Source organism: Peromyscus californicus, unplaced genomic scaffold, assembly GCF_007827085.1.
Source record: "Peromyscus californicus insignis strain IS unplaced genomic scaffold, ASM782708v3 Scaffold_7__1_contigs__length_154581171, whole genome shotgun sequence".
Lineage (NCBI taxonomy): Eukaryota > Metazoa > Chordata > Mammalia > Rodentia > Cricetidae > Peromyscus > Peromyscus californicus.
Window position 1 is genome coordinate 143,496,563 of NW_026294595.1, and position 15,176 is coordinate 143,511,738.

Consider the following 15,176-nt stretch of genomic DNA (forward strand, 5'->3'; position numbering starts at 1 on the left):
CAATGCTGACCTGCAGCCAAGCAGTGAACACCTCAGAGCTCTTGAGGGAAAATTCATGGGTCCATTCCCACGCTTACAGGGGTGAGCAGCCAAGACCATGCTCTGTCCAGGAGCCTCTAGAGGGAGACAGGAAAGGCTGGCTGGGGAAGGTGTCTCTGCAGAGCCAGGATTCTGTTAGCATGGGACCATTACTGCCACAGAGGGGACCTTGGGTCCTGGCATGTCATAAGTATGTTTTCTATACTGTATAGCACATAGCACTAGGAGATGAGGGCCATTTGTCAGTACAAGGATGCTGTAATGTGCCTATAGAGTCCCAAGTCTAGCTTGATGGCATCTAGCATTGGAGCCTCAGCAAATCCCTCCATCTCTCTGGGCCTTTCTTTCCATGGGTGTTAATTGCATTTACTTTTATTGCTAAATGTCATGAGCCCAAGGGGCAGAGTTGAGGGCACTCTGTCAGGGAACACTCTTGAAAGCTCGTGGGTAAGAGGGGCAGATGAAAAGGATCTGGACCCGGGCTGAAGGGCTCAGACTGAGCCGTTGGGAGAAGGACCCTGTGGGAAACCATAACCCAGTGCAGGCCAGAAGCACCTTTGCCTCCCCAGCAACGGTCAGTTGGCCCAAACTGGCCTCCCCTGACTATGGGACACCCTGATTATAGGTGTCCCAGGGCCCTATCTTGGAATGGCAGCCTGGCATAGTAGATCCAGGCTGGGTCAGAGGGAGCTGTTGTGTTCAGCCCTGGGTTCACCGTGACCACTCACTACGACTTCCCTGAAGCTTCTCCTCTAGGGGGGATTGTGCTACCAAGTGACCTCGGAGGTCTCAGCCTCCTCATGTAGAAAGGGGGACAGCACTTACCCTACAGAGAGGTTCCCACCTGATCACCCCATCCACATGGCACCAGCTGGAGACCACACTCTGTTCTTTGTATTTCCTGGCCTGACCTTGACTTTTCTCCTTCCCATGCCATGGACATTCTCAAACATCTCTGTATTTAACAAGAGTCTCCCTAGAGGCCGCATGAACCCCAGTTGATTGATAGGTCCCCTGGTCACTGAGGGGCCCATGCTACTGAAACACAGAAGAGACCCCGGGCTTTAGTCCCTTCCTGTGAAAGCTAGAGTGCAGTAAGCACCTTCAGCCTTTGAGGGGATAGGCTCTGGGGATCAGGCCTGCCTGGCTCACTGGTACATGTCAGTGCTCAGCAAATATGTCCCAATAGTCCTGGATGAGGAAGCAAGGGGCCGATGGGGTGATGAGGCTGGAGGGGAGCTGGCACATGCAAGACCGTGGGCACACTGTGGGCAGTCTGTCAAGGGTGATTCTGCCTGCCTGTTCCCAGGTGGCTGGATCAGGAAAGGGCTAGAGTGTGAGTGAGTGAGTGTGTGTGTGTGTGTGTGTGTGTGTGTGTGTGTGTGTGTCCACCCGGGTCCAGGCTCCCAGCAAAATAGTTCTCTTGGCAACCTCTGCCAGGTTGCCCACTCCTCCCCCAACTGGTAACCTGGTTTCTCCTGAGTGGCAGGGTGTGTGGCCCACTGCGCTTCCCTGTGGTAACTTGTGTTTGCTGAAATCTCACATACACCTGCTGTTTCCCAGGCTGTGGTCTCCCTGTGATGATGTGGCAACAGCCAGAGGCGTGATTAAGTCTGCTTTGTAGGGCTCCAGGGACTGTCACAGGGGACCTGTCCACCCTGGACCAGTACAGGAGAGGGTTACAACTGTGATCATGGTCATGCTTTTCTGTCATACACCTGCACTTAACCACACACCAGCAAGTGGAGGTACTATAACCACTCCTATTTTAAAGACAGGAAAATGAGGCATGGGTCATGAAGTAACTCCTCTGGGACTAAATGGTCAGTAAGTGGCAGAGGCTGGATTTGAACCCAGGCCTCTGGGTCCTGAACAGTCTCCTAACCACCATTCCAAACTCTTCCTACTCTCCCGTGGCCCCTAGTATTGCTCAAAGTGGTCCCGGGTCGCTGCTGACAAGTCTCCTGGGCAGCAGAGGCTGACAAAGGCCTGGCCTGTGTGCCCTCTCCCAGGGTGCAAATTTCATTTATTCATGTACAAGGTCTCAAAGGGGACATGCAAGCACTCTGCCACGGGAAGTAAAAACACACAAGCGAGAATGTGTGATAGCCAAGGACCCAGCAACACTTTCTCAGGGTATTTACCAGAAAAACGAACGCCTTTGTCCACAAAGGGATGCTGATATCTTTACCCTAACACCCACGCCGTGGGACAGGCCAGCACCCACTGCTGGTAACTAAGCCATTGGATTCCTACAACTGAGCACTGCTCAGCCATCCACAAGGACAAACTGTGCATTCAAGCAGCAGAAACAGGCTCAGAAATGGGATTCTGCGAGAAAACAGCAGGACCCCAAACACACAGTCTGCACCTTCATCCTTCACAAAGCTGCTGAGCCATGGTGACAGGCAGCCAATCTGTGATGGCCTCTCTGTGCCGCCTGGCAAGAGGCAGCAGCTGAGGGGCTGAGCGGGACCTGGCGGGGCCAGGCGCTCTGTGCCTGGGTTGGAACGGTGGTGACAAGCGTGTCCGCCGGTGCCAAGTCACTCAGCTAAAGGACACGTCCGTGCACCTCCTGTTTCTTAATTACACCTTGACGGAGATGCGTCTGTCAGAGACAAGCCCGGGCCTCCTCCCACTCTGCAAAAGGAACAAAGTGAATCCATGTTGCACGCCGGGTGGGCAGGGCCTGGCACCCAATTGCTTTAGGCATTTCCTGAGCTGTGGTTGTGCAGATGGATCTCAGGTCATGGAGAGAATCCACAGGTCTTGAGCAGGGCTGCAGTGGGTCACAGAGGCCACCAGGACCCGCAGACATCACCTCGTGACCACCTGGGAAGCCTCTGAAGGCTTCCTCCCCCACGTCCTCAATGTCCTAACCAGTCCTAGTGACAAGTCCCAAACACCCGCCACGGCCTGGCAGGATGGACATGGAGGAATGTGGCAGTCTGTGCTCACCGGGGCTCCGAGGCCTCTGGGCTCAGCAACACTTTCTCCACCAGGAGCCTGTGAGTGAGGAGTTAGCCGGGAAGGTCACAGGTTCTCTGTGCCCTCTTCAGACTCTTGGGGGCCTCCCTACATCCACATTCTAAGACCACACCCTAATGGAGATAGTGTATGTGTGTGTACATGTATGTTTTATGTATTTTTATGTGTGTATATGTACACATGTAAATGTGTGTTTTTATGTGTGTGCATATGTACACATATTTATTCGTGCTTGTGTGTGCACGTGTGTATATGTAAATGTTTATGTGTGCATATGTATACATGTAAATGTGTGTATTTATGTATGTGTACACATGCATATGTATATATGCATTTGTGTGTGTGAATGTGTGTGAGCATGTACATGTATATATGTAAGTACTCAAGTGTGTGTGCATGTATATATGTATGGTTGTTTATATGTTTATATGAATGTGCATGTGTATATGAGTGTATGTGTGGGCATGTGTAAATATATATACATGTGTTTATATGTATATGCACATATGTGTATTAAGTATATGTAGGTCTTTATACATATGTTGATGCATTAGTATTATTTATATGTGTATGTGAATATGCATACATGCATGTGAGGACATGTGTTATTTATATGTGTATATTATGTGTGTTATTTGTGCATGCATATGTATGGTGTTTGTATATATGTACGTATGCATGTGTACATGCATTTTTGACCCTCACGAGTTAAGTCTGAGCACCTGCCTGTGTGGAGCAGTCAGCAAACAAACCATGAGGAAGAGGAGGAAGACTCGGCCCCTTGGGAACTGTGGAGCATCCGGAAGTGGAGGACCACATCAGAAAGGGCTAAACAGTGACCACCCACCCCCACCCCAGGCCTCACCTGACAGCCAGAATGGGCTTATTCAGAAGAGGGGTCTTTACATGGGAGCAAGTTAAAAATGGGGTGAGACCAGATCCAGGGCTGGGGTGGGGCCCAAGTCCTCATCAGTGACAGACCTGAGGACACCCGAGGACAGACAGGACCCCAAGGAGACGGAGGCAGAAACCTGAGCCATGTACCTACAGAGGGGACCGCAGAGACATGTGTGAGGTGCGACCCCCCAACCCAGCAGTCGCCTCACGGCACGCTCTGGCCCCACATCTAGGGAAGCACAAATGTCTGAGGCTTAAGCCGCTACGTGCAACCGCGCAGCTAGTCTAGGGAGAAGCCATGCTTCCCTACTGCAGAGGTGGAGTCGCCGCTGAGACCCCTGAGCGGGAGCCTGGCAAATGCCCTGACGCTGAGGAACACAGCTGCCAGGCTGCGCAGCAGGGAGCTGCGGCCCCCAAGGCTGGGGTCGGACAGGAAGAACCACAACAGGCCACAAGACCACCGTCCGAACGGCGCTGTCCGCCGGCATGTTCACAAACACGCGCTTGTTCCCTGAGCTGGGGCACGGGGGCACCTTTCCAAAATAAATACGTTAGCCTTGTGAATACAGACCAGCCCACTGTTTTCCTTACCAGCTCATCCTCCCCAGCAGTGTAAAGTCAATTAGACAATAAATATTTATCCTCCCCGTCTGTGTCCCCAGGTGTGAGTCACTAATTGTCAATATGTATTCATTATCTCCCTACAGGCTACAAACCAAGCCAATCAGCCAAACTAACACGCACCGAGCGCCTTTACAGGGGTCAAAACTAGAATAAAGCCGGCAACAGAGCCAAGAGAGGACCAGAAGGACAGTGGCTGGCCAGCAGCTGAGGGAGGCTCTACCAGGAAACCTGCATCCTAGAAGCCAAGAGAAGGTAGTTTACGGAACTAGAAAGTTTGGAACTCCAGCTTTGCTACTGAGTAAAATGGTGAATCATATTACCAAGAAAGGCTGGGTCTCCTTATCTGTCAGGAGGAGGAAGATGAGGTGGCTGAAACCCATGGGGAACCAACAGATTTACAAGGTTCAAAGGATTTTTGGATGTGTTAACAACTTTCCTGAAGGCACTCGTGGTTCACCGAGTGACATCAGACACACTGACTTCAGGAGGCCAGAGAAGGGGCGGGGGACTGATGGACATCCTCTGCCCCTTACCCTGCAGCCGACCACAGTCCCACCCTGAAGGGGAGCTGCCTGCCGGAAAGAGGAGAGCCCTGTCTGCTCAGCACCTCCAAAAGTCAGAAGGAAGAGTCTGTGTTTCCTTCTAGAACAATCCTGAGACATTCGAAACCAAACAGGATAGGGGTGGCTCCTGAGACCAGAGAACATGGGTGAGAAGGTGGCTGTCACCCTGGGTCTCCCCTTCCCTGCTGGTGGCTCTTGTCTCCCAGCTCTGAGTAAAGGTTCTGCAGCACCCCAGCTTTGCCTGGCCAAGCTGCAGGCTCCTGCTAGTCCCTTCCCAGTTCCCATTAGTACTGCCCATGCCCTCTGACCTTGCTTCTGGCCCTGGTGGTCAGTCCTTCTGTATTTTCTCATAGTGCATGGTCCTGCACTCCCCTCTGTCCATTCACGGCTCAAGACCACCCAGATAAGTAGAAGCCTCTCGACGGTTCTGCCTGGCTCTCTGAGTATCTTGAATTTACTGCCATTTTTAATCCGTACTGCCCGTAAATGTTCTGAGGAAGCCAGAACCTAGGGCTTTCTGCGTGCTAAGGGCAGACTCTGCCTTGGAGTTTTAGCCTCCCCCAATTGCCGGTTTAAGCCTGGAATTTCTTTTTTTCTTCCAGTTTAGTCTTTTAAAGCTGGAATTGCCCACACAGACCTGTTTCCCTGTGAGAAAATGGGCAGCTGTCAGCTCACAGCGGCCTGCTGAGAAGGACAGGGTCCCCTCTGGTCCCCAGGCTCCACTGCACCCTCCTGTCTGCTCCCACTCGGCCACTTCTCTCGGTTCCACCGACAGCTAACAGAGAAGTCGGCTTTCAGGACACACAGTAAAGTAACAGTGTAACCTGAAACATGACTGTACCGCAAAGTTACCTTAAAGACAGACTGGAAGAGCGTAATAAACAGGGTTTTTTTATCCCTGAAACAATGTTACTTTCCTCTCCTTTATTCTTTGTTTAAAAAAAAAAAATCCCCAGCCGGGCAGTGGTGGCGCATGCCTTTAATCCCAGCACTCGGGAGGCAGAGGCAGGCAGATCTCTGTGAGTTCGAGGCCAGCCTGGTCTACAGAGCGAGATCCAGGAAAGGCGCAAAGCTACACAGAGAAACCCTGTCTCGAAAAAAAAAAAAAAAAAAAAAAACCAAAAAAAAAAAAAAATCCCCAAAAAACTGAACTTTCAAAAACGTAAGAGATATCTGGCCCCTTGGCATAGACCTCTATAATCCCAGCTGCTCCGGAGGCTGAGGCAAGAGGGCTGAGAGTTCAAATCCAGCCTGGGAAAATTAGCAAGACCCTCTCTTCATTTAAAAAAAAAATGTTTTAAAACTGTTGGAGATGAGCCAAGTGGTGGCGGCGCACGCCTTTAATCCCAGCACTCAGGAGGCAGAGGCAGGTGGATCTCTGTGAGTTTGAAGCCAGCCTGGTTTATAGATTGAGTTCCAGGATAGCCAAGGCTACACATAGGAATCCTGTCTCAAAGGAAAAAAAAAAAAAAAAAAAAAAAAAACACCTGTTGGAGAGGTAGCCTGGTGGTAGAGCACTTGCCGAGCATGCATGAGGTTCTGGGTTCAATCTCCAGTATTGCACACGTGCACACGTGAAGCCTGGCAGAGCCCAGCCACGTGCTGTGCTCAGCATCTTCCCCAAAGTTCTTAGGACGTCCATACCAGGCTTGTAAATTTTTCTCTAACTTTACAACCATCTTTGGGGGTGGGCCCTCATCCTCACTAGACTATAAGCTTCTTGGGCACAGAAAATGTCTTACTGCTCTGTGGATGCCCCACACTTGGCATGACCCCTGACCTTAACTTTAGAGAGGCCTCTGTCAGCAGGCAGGGACAGGAGGAAGGCTGAAGCACCACTACTGCCATGCCACCTCTTCTGGGCATGGGCACTGGATACTCAGCCTTCAAACCTGTAAAATGGGTATAATGGCGCCAGCCAGGGTCCTGAGGCTGCTGTGAGAACACGGCCAGGTGCTTCCCACGGCATCTGCAGGGCCACAGTGCAAAGCCACGATTGTGAGCCTTGTTCGGAGGACGAAAGGAAAGAAAGAAGGGGATGTGCGTTCCGGGGACTTAATTGCAAATGCGTCTGCACTTCAGAAGACCAACGCAATATTTAAACTATTTGAATCTTCTAAACAAAGCCATCAGTTCCTCTCAGCTCCCTTAACTGTCCCTACTTTTTATTTCCCATGAAGCCACAAAAGTCTTCACAAAAGCAAATAGAAGCAGAGACCAGTATCTCCCTCGGTATAGTTTCTGCCTTTCTGGTCACCACAGACCAACTGTATGTCTTCGCAAGTCCCGTGATTCCTGAAGGCCACCTGCCCAGGGTGGACACTCATGTGTGGCCCCTTTCCCCAGAAAGACCCAGCCCCAGGCCTGACTTACAGCACTCAATGGGGTTGGACGCGGCCTGCAGGGAGATGATGCGGCCGCTGGGCTCCGGGACGTGCACTCGGAATACCAGGCGAACTCGTGTGTTCTTTCTGCCGATGTCTGTCTCGCCCTTCCGCAGCTCGATGTCGGCGTTTCGAAGCTTCAGGATGCCTGCACAGTCGATGCTGCACAGAGGAAAGCCCGGGTCATGAGAACTGTCTCACTGAGCAGAAAAGATCACCCACAAACCCACCTAAGGTAGTTAACCAAATGCATCCTCCCGACAGCCACAGCGGGAAATTGCAGTATTCCCCCAGGTATTATAACCAGAATGGTATACTGAGAGGTCGAATTTAAAAAAAAAAAAAAAAGAAAAAAGAAAAAAGGAAGAAAAAGAAAAAGCTTTACAGAGTACATAGATCATCTCCTGAGTAGAGACTTCCTCTAGGGAAAATTTTCTCATCCATGTTTCTATTCTCAAAAGCACCCGGAAAACTCAAGTAGGCAGCTGGTGGAACTGGCCAGGGCTATTCCACAAGGATCAGAGTATCGAGGTCTCTTGAATTTACCAAACAAGAAAACACACTTGGTCTTTGGAAATGCACACCAAGGTCTCTAAAAGCCAAGGCGTGATCGACCACCTCTCAAAGGACTCAGGGCCACGGCAGGAGAGATGAAGGCGAGGACTAGGGAATGTGAACCCTGTTAGTGGTGGGGACAGCACAATTAGTGCCCTGAGATCGCGTGCCCTCCCTCCCACAGCATTTCTGTAGGCCCAAGTTTATCTCCTCATAAAGGTTCTTTGATGCTGACTTGTTGGCGCCATGTGCCACCTCTGGCCACCTGTGTTGTCACTGAAAAGTTTCTTTAGGTCCACGACGATCTTTGGTTTTGTTCTATTTTTTTTTTGTTTGTTTTTGTTTTTTGAGACAGGGTTTCTCTGTGTAGCTTTGCGCCTTTTCCTGGAACTCACTTGGTAGCCCAGGCTGGCCTCGAACTCACAGAGATCCGCCTGGCTCTGCCTCCCGAGTGCTGGGATTAAAGGCGTGCGCCACCACCGCCCGGCTACATTGTTCTATTTTTTGAGGGAGGGTCTGGTGTAGCCAGGGCTGGTCTGGGACTCAATATGTAGCAAAAGATGGTTTTAGCTACAAACTCCAGAGCTTCCTGCCTCCATCCACACTCCCAAGTGCTAGGATTACGGGTGTGTGCTGCCATGGCCAGCTTTCACGGAACACTTCTTAAAAAGAATCAGACAGGTGGCCCCCAGCTCGGACAGTCCCAGCAATGGCTGTTGTGGTACCCTCACAGAGGTGCCCCCATCTGTCACTCAGCCCCTGCTTTACTCTCTCAGGAAGCCCCGCCCCTGCGCCGCCTTACGTGGCTCTCATGTTGTTCTTTGGCTCCAGCGGGATCTCCAGGACCTTGGTGTTGCCCACAATCTTCTCATAGCTGGTGGTGGTAACGGTTTTGCCCGTGATCCTGTGTACTTGGTAGAAGGCATGCGGCTTAAGGATCCTCTCATCAGCTGTCCCAATGAAGATCTGAAGGCCCAGGGGCTTGTTCTCCATGTAGCCATGGAGCTGAGGGAAGAAGAACAAAATCTTTCTTTCTTTCTTATTTTTTTTTGGGGGGGGGGGCAGCCTGCTCTAGTCTGACCATCGGAGAAGATCAGAGGAGCACGTGGCCAGTGAAAGAGTGTGGGGTTACTGTGTGGCCTGGACGGCTGTGTGACCAGAAGCAGCCTTGGTGTCCAACCAGAGCAGCTGTTCCAATAGGTCACAGGGATCTCCTCTAAGGGGCTGGATGAGAGGGCTCGGCAGTTAAAGGTACTGTCTGCTCTTACAGAGGACCCAGGTTCGATTCCCAGCATCACATGAAGGCTCACAACCATCTGTAACTCCAGTTCCAAGGGATCCCATGCTGTCTTCTGGCCTCCACAGGTACCAGGTACACATGTGGTAGACACAGGCAAAATACTCATATGCACAAAATTATACATAGAAATATTAATATATATATATATATATATATATATATATATATGACTTTTAAGCAGTCACAGAAACAATATAGAACAGTCTTAATCACTGACAAAGGGTTGGGAAAGTGAAAACAGAGAACAACCTGAAGACCCTCCCCTCAACCGCCCTCAGGACCCATTGCCAGGCTACAGGGGAGAGACTCATGGCGGCAGGTTCCTCTGAGTATCTGCAGGAGGCTAGCGGTAGTTGGGGGAAGGAGAGACGCTTCTTCAACAGTGTAGACTCTATAAGGTGCCCATGCTCCATGGCACAGCACTAATGACACCGGGTCATCAGAATACGTAAGCAAATAAAGGGATATGAAAGTAGGAGGCGACCAAGTGGGAAAAGGGACAGGAGGAGGCAGCGAGGGTGGATGTGATAAAAATACACTGTATAAGTGTAAAGATGCCATAATGAAACCAACTAGTACATGTAATCAGCACATGCAAATAAAAATAAAATGTTAGAGAACAGAGCAATGCGAAAATAAATACGATGAAAAGCACAACTCCAGTGATTATCAAGAGAGAGAAAGAGACAGACAGACAGACAGACAGACAGAGGAAAAGCACAACTCCAGTGATTATCGAGAGAGAGAAAGAGACAGACAGACAGACAGAGAGACAGAGGAAAAGCACAACTCCAGTGATTATCGAGAGAGAGAAAGAGACAGACAGACAGACAGACAGAGGAAAAGCACAACTCCAGTGATTATCGAGAGAGGCAGTGGTGGCGCGCACCTTTAATCCCAGCACTCGGGAGGCAGAGACAGTTGGATCTCTGAATTTGAGGCCAGCCTGGTCTACAGAGTGAGTTCCAGGACAGCCAAGGACTAAACAGAGAAATCCTGTCTCCGAGAGTAAGAGAGAGAGGAGGGAGGGAGGGAGGGAGGGAGGGAGGGAGGGAGGGAGGGAGGGAAGGGAAGGACCTGGAGACAAACTCACACAGCTCTTGTTGACAGAGCTGACCAAGGTCACCTAGGAAGGTCTGCAGACAGAACTCACTTTTCACAGGACAATATCCCAGGTAGCACAGATTGATTTTATACTTAAAAAAAGAAAAGAAAAGAAAGAGCAAGCAGGGTGGTGGTGGGAGCACACCCCTTTAATCCCAGCCAGGCGGATTTCTGTGAGTTCGAGGACAGCCTGGTCTACAGAGTGAGATCGAGAGCTACACAGAGAAACCCTGTCTTGAAAAAATTTAAAAAAAAAAAAGAGCTTTGGAGTTGCAGCACACAAATCTGACAATAGATTCTCCATGACCCAGTCATGCACTCATGAACACACAACCTGGAGAAGCCTCTTGCATTCGGGAGACAAGCACAGGAAAGCTTGTAGACAAACAGAGAACGCACTGGACCAGAGTGACAGGCCCGGACATTGCAACTCTACACAGCAGTTCACAAAGTCTGTTCCGTGGACGGACTCCAAAAGATCCAATATACATTGTTGGGGGTGGGGAATGAGAGCAGAGAGAGGGCTCCGTGGGTAAAGGCCCTTGCTGCCAATCCTGATGACCGGAGTTGCTCCCCAGGACCCACAACTCTCATGGCTTTTCCTCCAACATTCACAAGCAAGCTGTGGTTTGTAAATAAATGTGGGTTTTTTTTTTTTAAGGGAAAAAAGTGTCAAAACCTACAATTTATAAAACAATACAAAACATTTCTATCTATCTGTTTACACATTTGCAGATGCAAGAGAAAAGGGTGTGGAATGAATCACCCCACATAGACTACACTGTGACACCACCACCACCACCCCCCACCCCACCCCCGTGAAGGAGGAAGAAGAGTCCGAGAAGGCAGGAGTGACCAAAGAGGATGCTGACTTCATACTCTACGGCACAAGAGGAACAGATTATTAAGTATACACTGAATAACAAAAGGCAAAGACATGCCGATCTGAGAATCTGGTCCTGAGTTCCAGCCACTTCCCAGCAACCTCTTTGATCCTTCTGTTCACCTCCCACCCACCCCCACCCCACCACCCGTTCCTATATTTGCAAATTGAAGAGCCTATGACCAGAGACAAGTTCCATAGAACTTCAGCAGGATCTCCTGTCACTTTCCACCCAAAACACACAAAAGAAGAGAGGCTCTGGGGTGATGGCCATGGCCTAGCATGACCCTGCTCGGCGCAGGGCCACCAGCGGCACACACACACCATCACGATAGATGTGACCTGGAGTCACCTGAGAAGGGCGAGTTAACTGAAGGGTTGCCCAGGTCTAATCAGCCTGTGGGCGGGTCTGTGGGGCTTATCTTTATTGTTCATTGCTGGAGGGCTCAGCCTCCTACGGCACCACCACTCCCTAGGCAGGTGATTGTGGACTATGTAAGAAAGCTGGGTAAGCACGAGCCTGTGAACCAGCGAGCAGTGGTCCTCCAAGGTTTCTGCTCCAAGTTTTTGCCCTGGCTTCCCTCAATAATGGGCCGTGTGTGACCTGGAGGCTGACAAAGAAGCCGTTTCTCCCTTATCTTGCTTTTGGTCGGAGTGTTTTATCACAGCAACCGAGTAAGACTGGAAGAGCCTCCAAGTCCCACCCCAGCATATTTTAAATGTCCACTGGCCACATGTGGCTAGCAGCCACCGGAGTGGACAGTGTGGTTATCAATTTCCATCCATCTTTCTAGAGCATTCTATTGAATGGTGTAGGAACCAGGGCTTCCGTGCCCCTGCTCGAAGCCACACAGAGAGAGACAGGCTGGGCATGAGAGCCGAGCTGGAGGATGGCCTGTGTGCAGGGCTGACGCCCACAGCATTGACAGGGGTGGCAGCCTCAAGCAGAGGCGAAGTCCGAGTCAAAGCCACTTATCTGAAGATCACCCACCGCTCTTGGGTGGTAGCGCAGATCAAACAGAGGGAAGGCCACACTGAGAGGAGATTGTGTTCTTGTTGGGAGGGATTTGCGTGGGGACCCGAGATAAGTGTATTTCCTAATTGGCTTCCCTGGTTCATCAGAGGTGGTAAACATGGCCCACGGTGCCAGCAGAAAGGCGGGCAGGGCGGCAGTGAGTGTTACCGCTGGGCTGCCTCCTCCTCCCGTGACTAGAGCACAGCTCCCCAGCGAGGGACACATGGGGAACAGCTGGAGGACGTGTGCTAATCAAGGCCAGCCACTCCACCCCTCCCTTGCTGGCACCCCAAACCAGTCATCTCACCGCCTCCCACTGACCAAGCCGCCATCACATTGCCTCTGACTTGGGCGGCTGTCAACACATGGCTTGCCTCTTCTGGTCTCTCAGAGAGTGGTTGAGTAATCTTGTAAAAATGCAAATCAGATCCGGGCACCACCACCACCCCCCCACCCCCCACCCCCCCCCCCCCCTTACAAGCCTCCCAGGACTTCCTGTGGCCTCAGACTAAAGTCTCAACTCAGCTGCCGCCCGCCTGTAGTCACCGAACTCCCCCAAATCCAGCCTCAGCCCAGCCCCTGCCTTCTCTTTGCATCTTTCCAGGCTTTTCACTCCTCCCTTAGCCTCACCACACCGAGTTCATTCTGACCTCAGGGCCTTTGCACAGGCTCTGTCTGGATGCAGGCTGTCACCTCTTCTCCAGATAAAGCACAAGCTGTACCTACGCCCGGGGCTCATTCAGCCTGGTGAGAAGCAACCTCCAAATGCCCAGGAATTTCAGAAGCCAGTTGGCATTACGTGTGTCTCCAGCTCGACAGGAAGAGTTTCACAACAAAACTGGTATGTGCTAGATAGAAAGTCATGTACATGCATGTGTGTGTGTGTGTGTGTGTGTGTGTGTGTGTGTGTGTGTGTGTGTCTCACACATATGAGCCTGCGTTCCACAGTAGTGGGGACCTCAGACACCCTGTTCGGAAGCTGACCAATCATCACCTACTTTGGAAATGAAGAAACTAAGGCTCGCTAAGTTCGGTCAACGCACCCAGTCAACAGAGCCAGCCTGGGAGTCCACACTCTGGCCGCACAGCTGCCTCCCCGCCGCCAGCCAACCTCTCCACACAGTGGCTTCTGGTGGTTTCATTCTCTCACGGAAGGCTCCAATAGGGGAAACACAAGCTGGCGCCAGCGACAACGTCAGTTGTGATCGTCTTGTTTAATGAGAGGAGGTGGGAAGGCGGTGGAGGGAGATGGAAGGAGAAGACAAGGGAGCGAGGCGGCCAGAGGGCCAAGTGGTTGCTCCTTAAGAGAGAGGCAGCTGAGCAGCGCACAGACACTACCGCTATGATCCCTGCGCTCAGGAGGCAGAGGGGATGGGGATCGAAACCTCGAGGCTAGCCTGGCTGCCTGGAGATATTAAAAAAAAAAAAAAAGGCTGGGGCAATGGTTCAGTCGGTAAAGTACTTGCTGTGTGGGCACGAGAGGCTGAGTCCAATCCCCAGCTCCATGTGCAGCGGCACACACGTGTAACCACAGCCCAGGGAGGCAGAGGCAGGAGGATCCCTGGGACTCACTGGCTAGTCACTATGACTGAATTGGTGAGCTTCGGTTTCAGGAGAGACCCTGTCTCAAAAGAAACAAGAATGGGGAGCAACTGAGGATGACCCAGTGTTGACCTCTGACCTCTCCACCCATGTACACACACACACACACACACACACACACACACACACACACACACACACACACACACACGTACCCTTCCTTCCACACATACAAGAGATAGAGCCCTCTCCTTCTAGGAAGCTGTGAACATGTCCGGGAATGGAGAGAAGCCCCCAGGCTGAGCTGGGACCCGCCACCTCGGTGGCAGGGAGGCCTGTTACAATAGACAGAGCAGGGCATTCCATAATGTCAAAACCGCATGGGTGTCAGTTCCAGCCAACTTCTTAGGTCCTGTGGGACTCTAGAATAATAGCTCAATGCTCAAATGAGTGAGGGGTGTGTTTGCTCCCCAGACCCCATCTGAAGGTCCGTTGGATGGCCTTCACGGTTTCCCGAACCCGTGAAGGTGCCATGAATTGATAATTCCTGGATTCATTAGAGGATTGTAGTAATGGCTCAGTTACAGACTGCAACAGAGGAGCCACAAAACAGGCAGCATGAGAGAGCCGACCACGAACAAGCTGGGCAGCCCAATGTGGGCCTCCGACCCCTGACACCCCAAGGTGGCTCAACAGCCCCAGGCATGGGGCCACGGCAAGAGGAGTCACCAGGCAAGAAACAGTCTGCCTTACATGAGAACATAACCCCCTTCCCTCACAGGTGCCCAGGGCCCTCCTGTCCCCATAGCTTGTCTTGGAGCAGTGGCCTTCCCACCAACTCTCCGTAGGTCTGAGAAGAGTGGCGTGTGGCCACTCACCCCCTTCTCCCGACAGGGAGTAATTGGGGTCTCACAAACCCAAGTTCATCTTTTCAGACAGACAGGGAGTAAGTAATTGGGGTCTCACAAACCCAAGTTCATCTTTTCAGACAATGTTTCCAATTCCTTGTTGTCCTCATCACCCGGAGGCCTTCATCACCTAGTTCTGCAGTGGTGAGGTCTCATGGGTGGCCTGGGGCAGCAAGGCCACCTCTAACTTGCTAAACGAAAAGCTCCGGTGGCCTTGGTGGGGACGGAGGCTCCACTCCCTGCAGCCAACACTTTTACCGTGCGCCACACCCCAGGGACTAACAGCTCTGGGATGGAGCGTGTCTGTGCACACTCCGCGAGGGTTTTAGTGCGTGGGCAACACACGCCTGTGCTGCAGCCTGGGCAGCCTATTA

At 51.5% G+C, this 15,176-nt stretch overlaps 1 protein-coding gene across 7 annotated transcripts in view; it reads right to left on the reverse strand.

Annotated features, from left to right (window-relative positions):
* Window positions 1-15,176, reverse strand: part of Nfatc2 (nuclear factor of activated T cells 2) — a 133,299-nt gene that overhangs the window by 52,527 nt on the left and 65,596 nt on the right. For all 7 annotated transcript variants that reach the window (XM_052723901.1, XM_052723903.1, XM_052723900.1 and 4 more), the window contains 2 exons: window positions 8,853-9,055; window positions 7,485-7,657 (listed from right to left, as the gene is read on the reverse strand). In XM_052723901.1, the coding sequence (XP_052579861.1) occupies window positions 7,485-7,657; window positions 8,853-9,055 (376 nt within the window). The remainder of the gene's footprint in view (window positions 1-7,484; window positions 7,658-8,852; window positions 9,056-15,176) is intronic.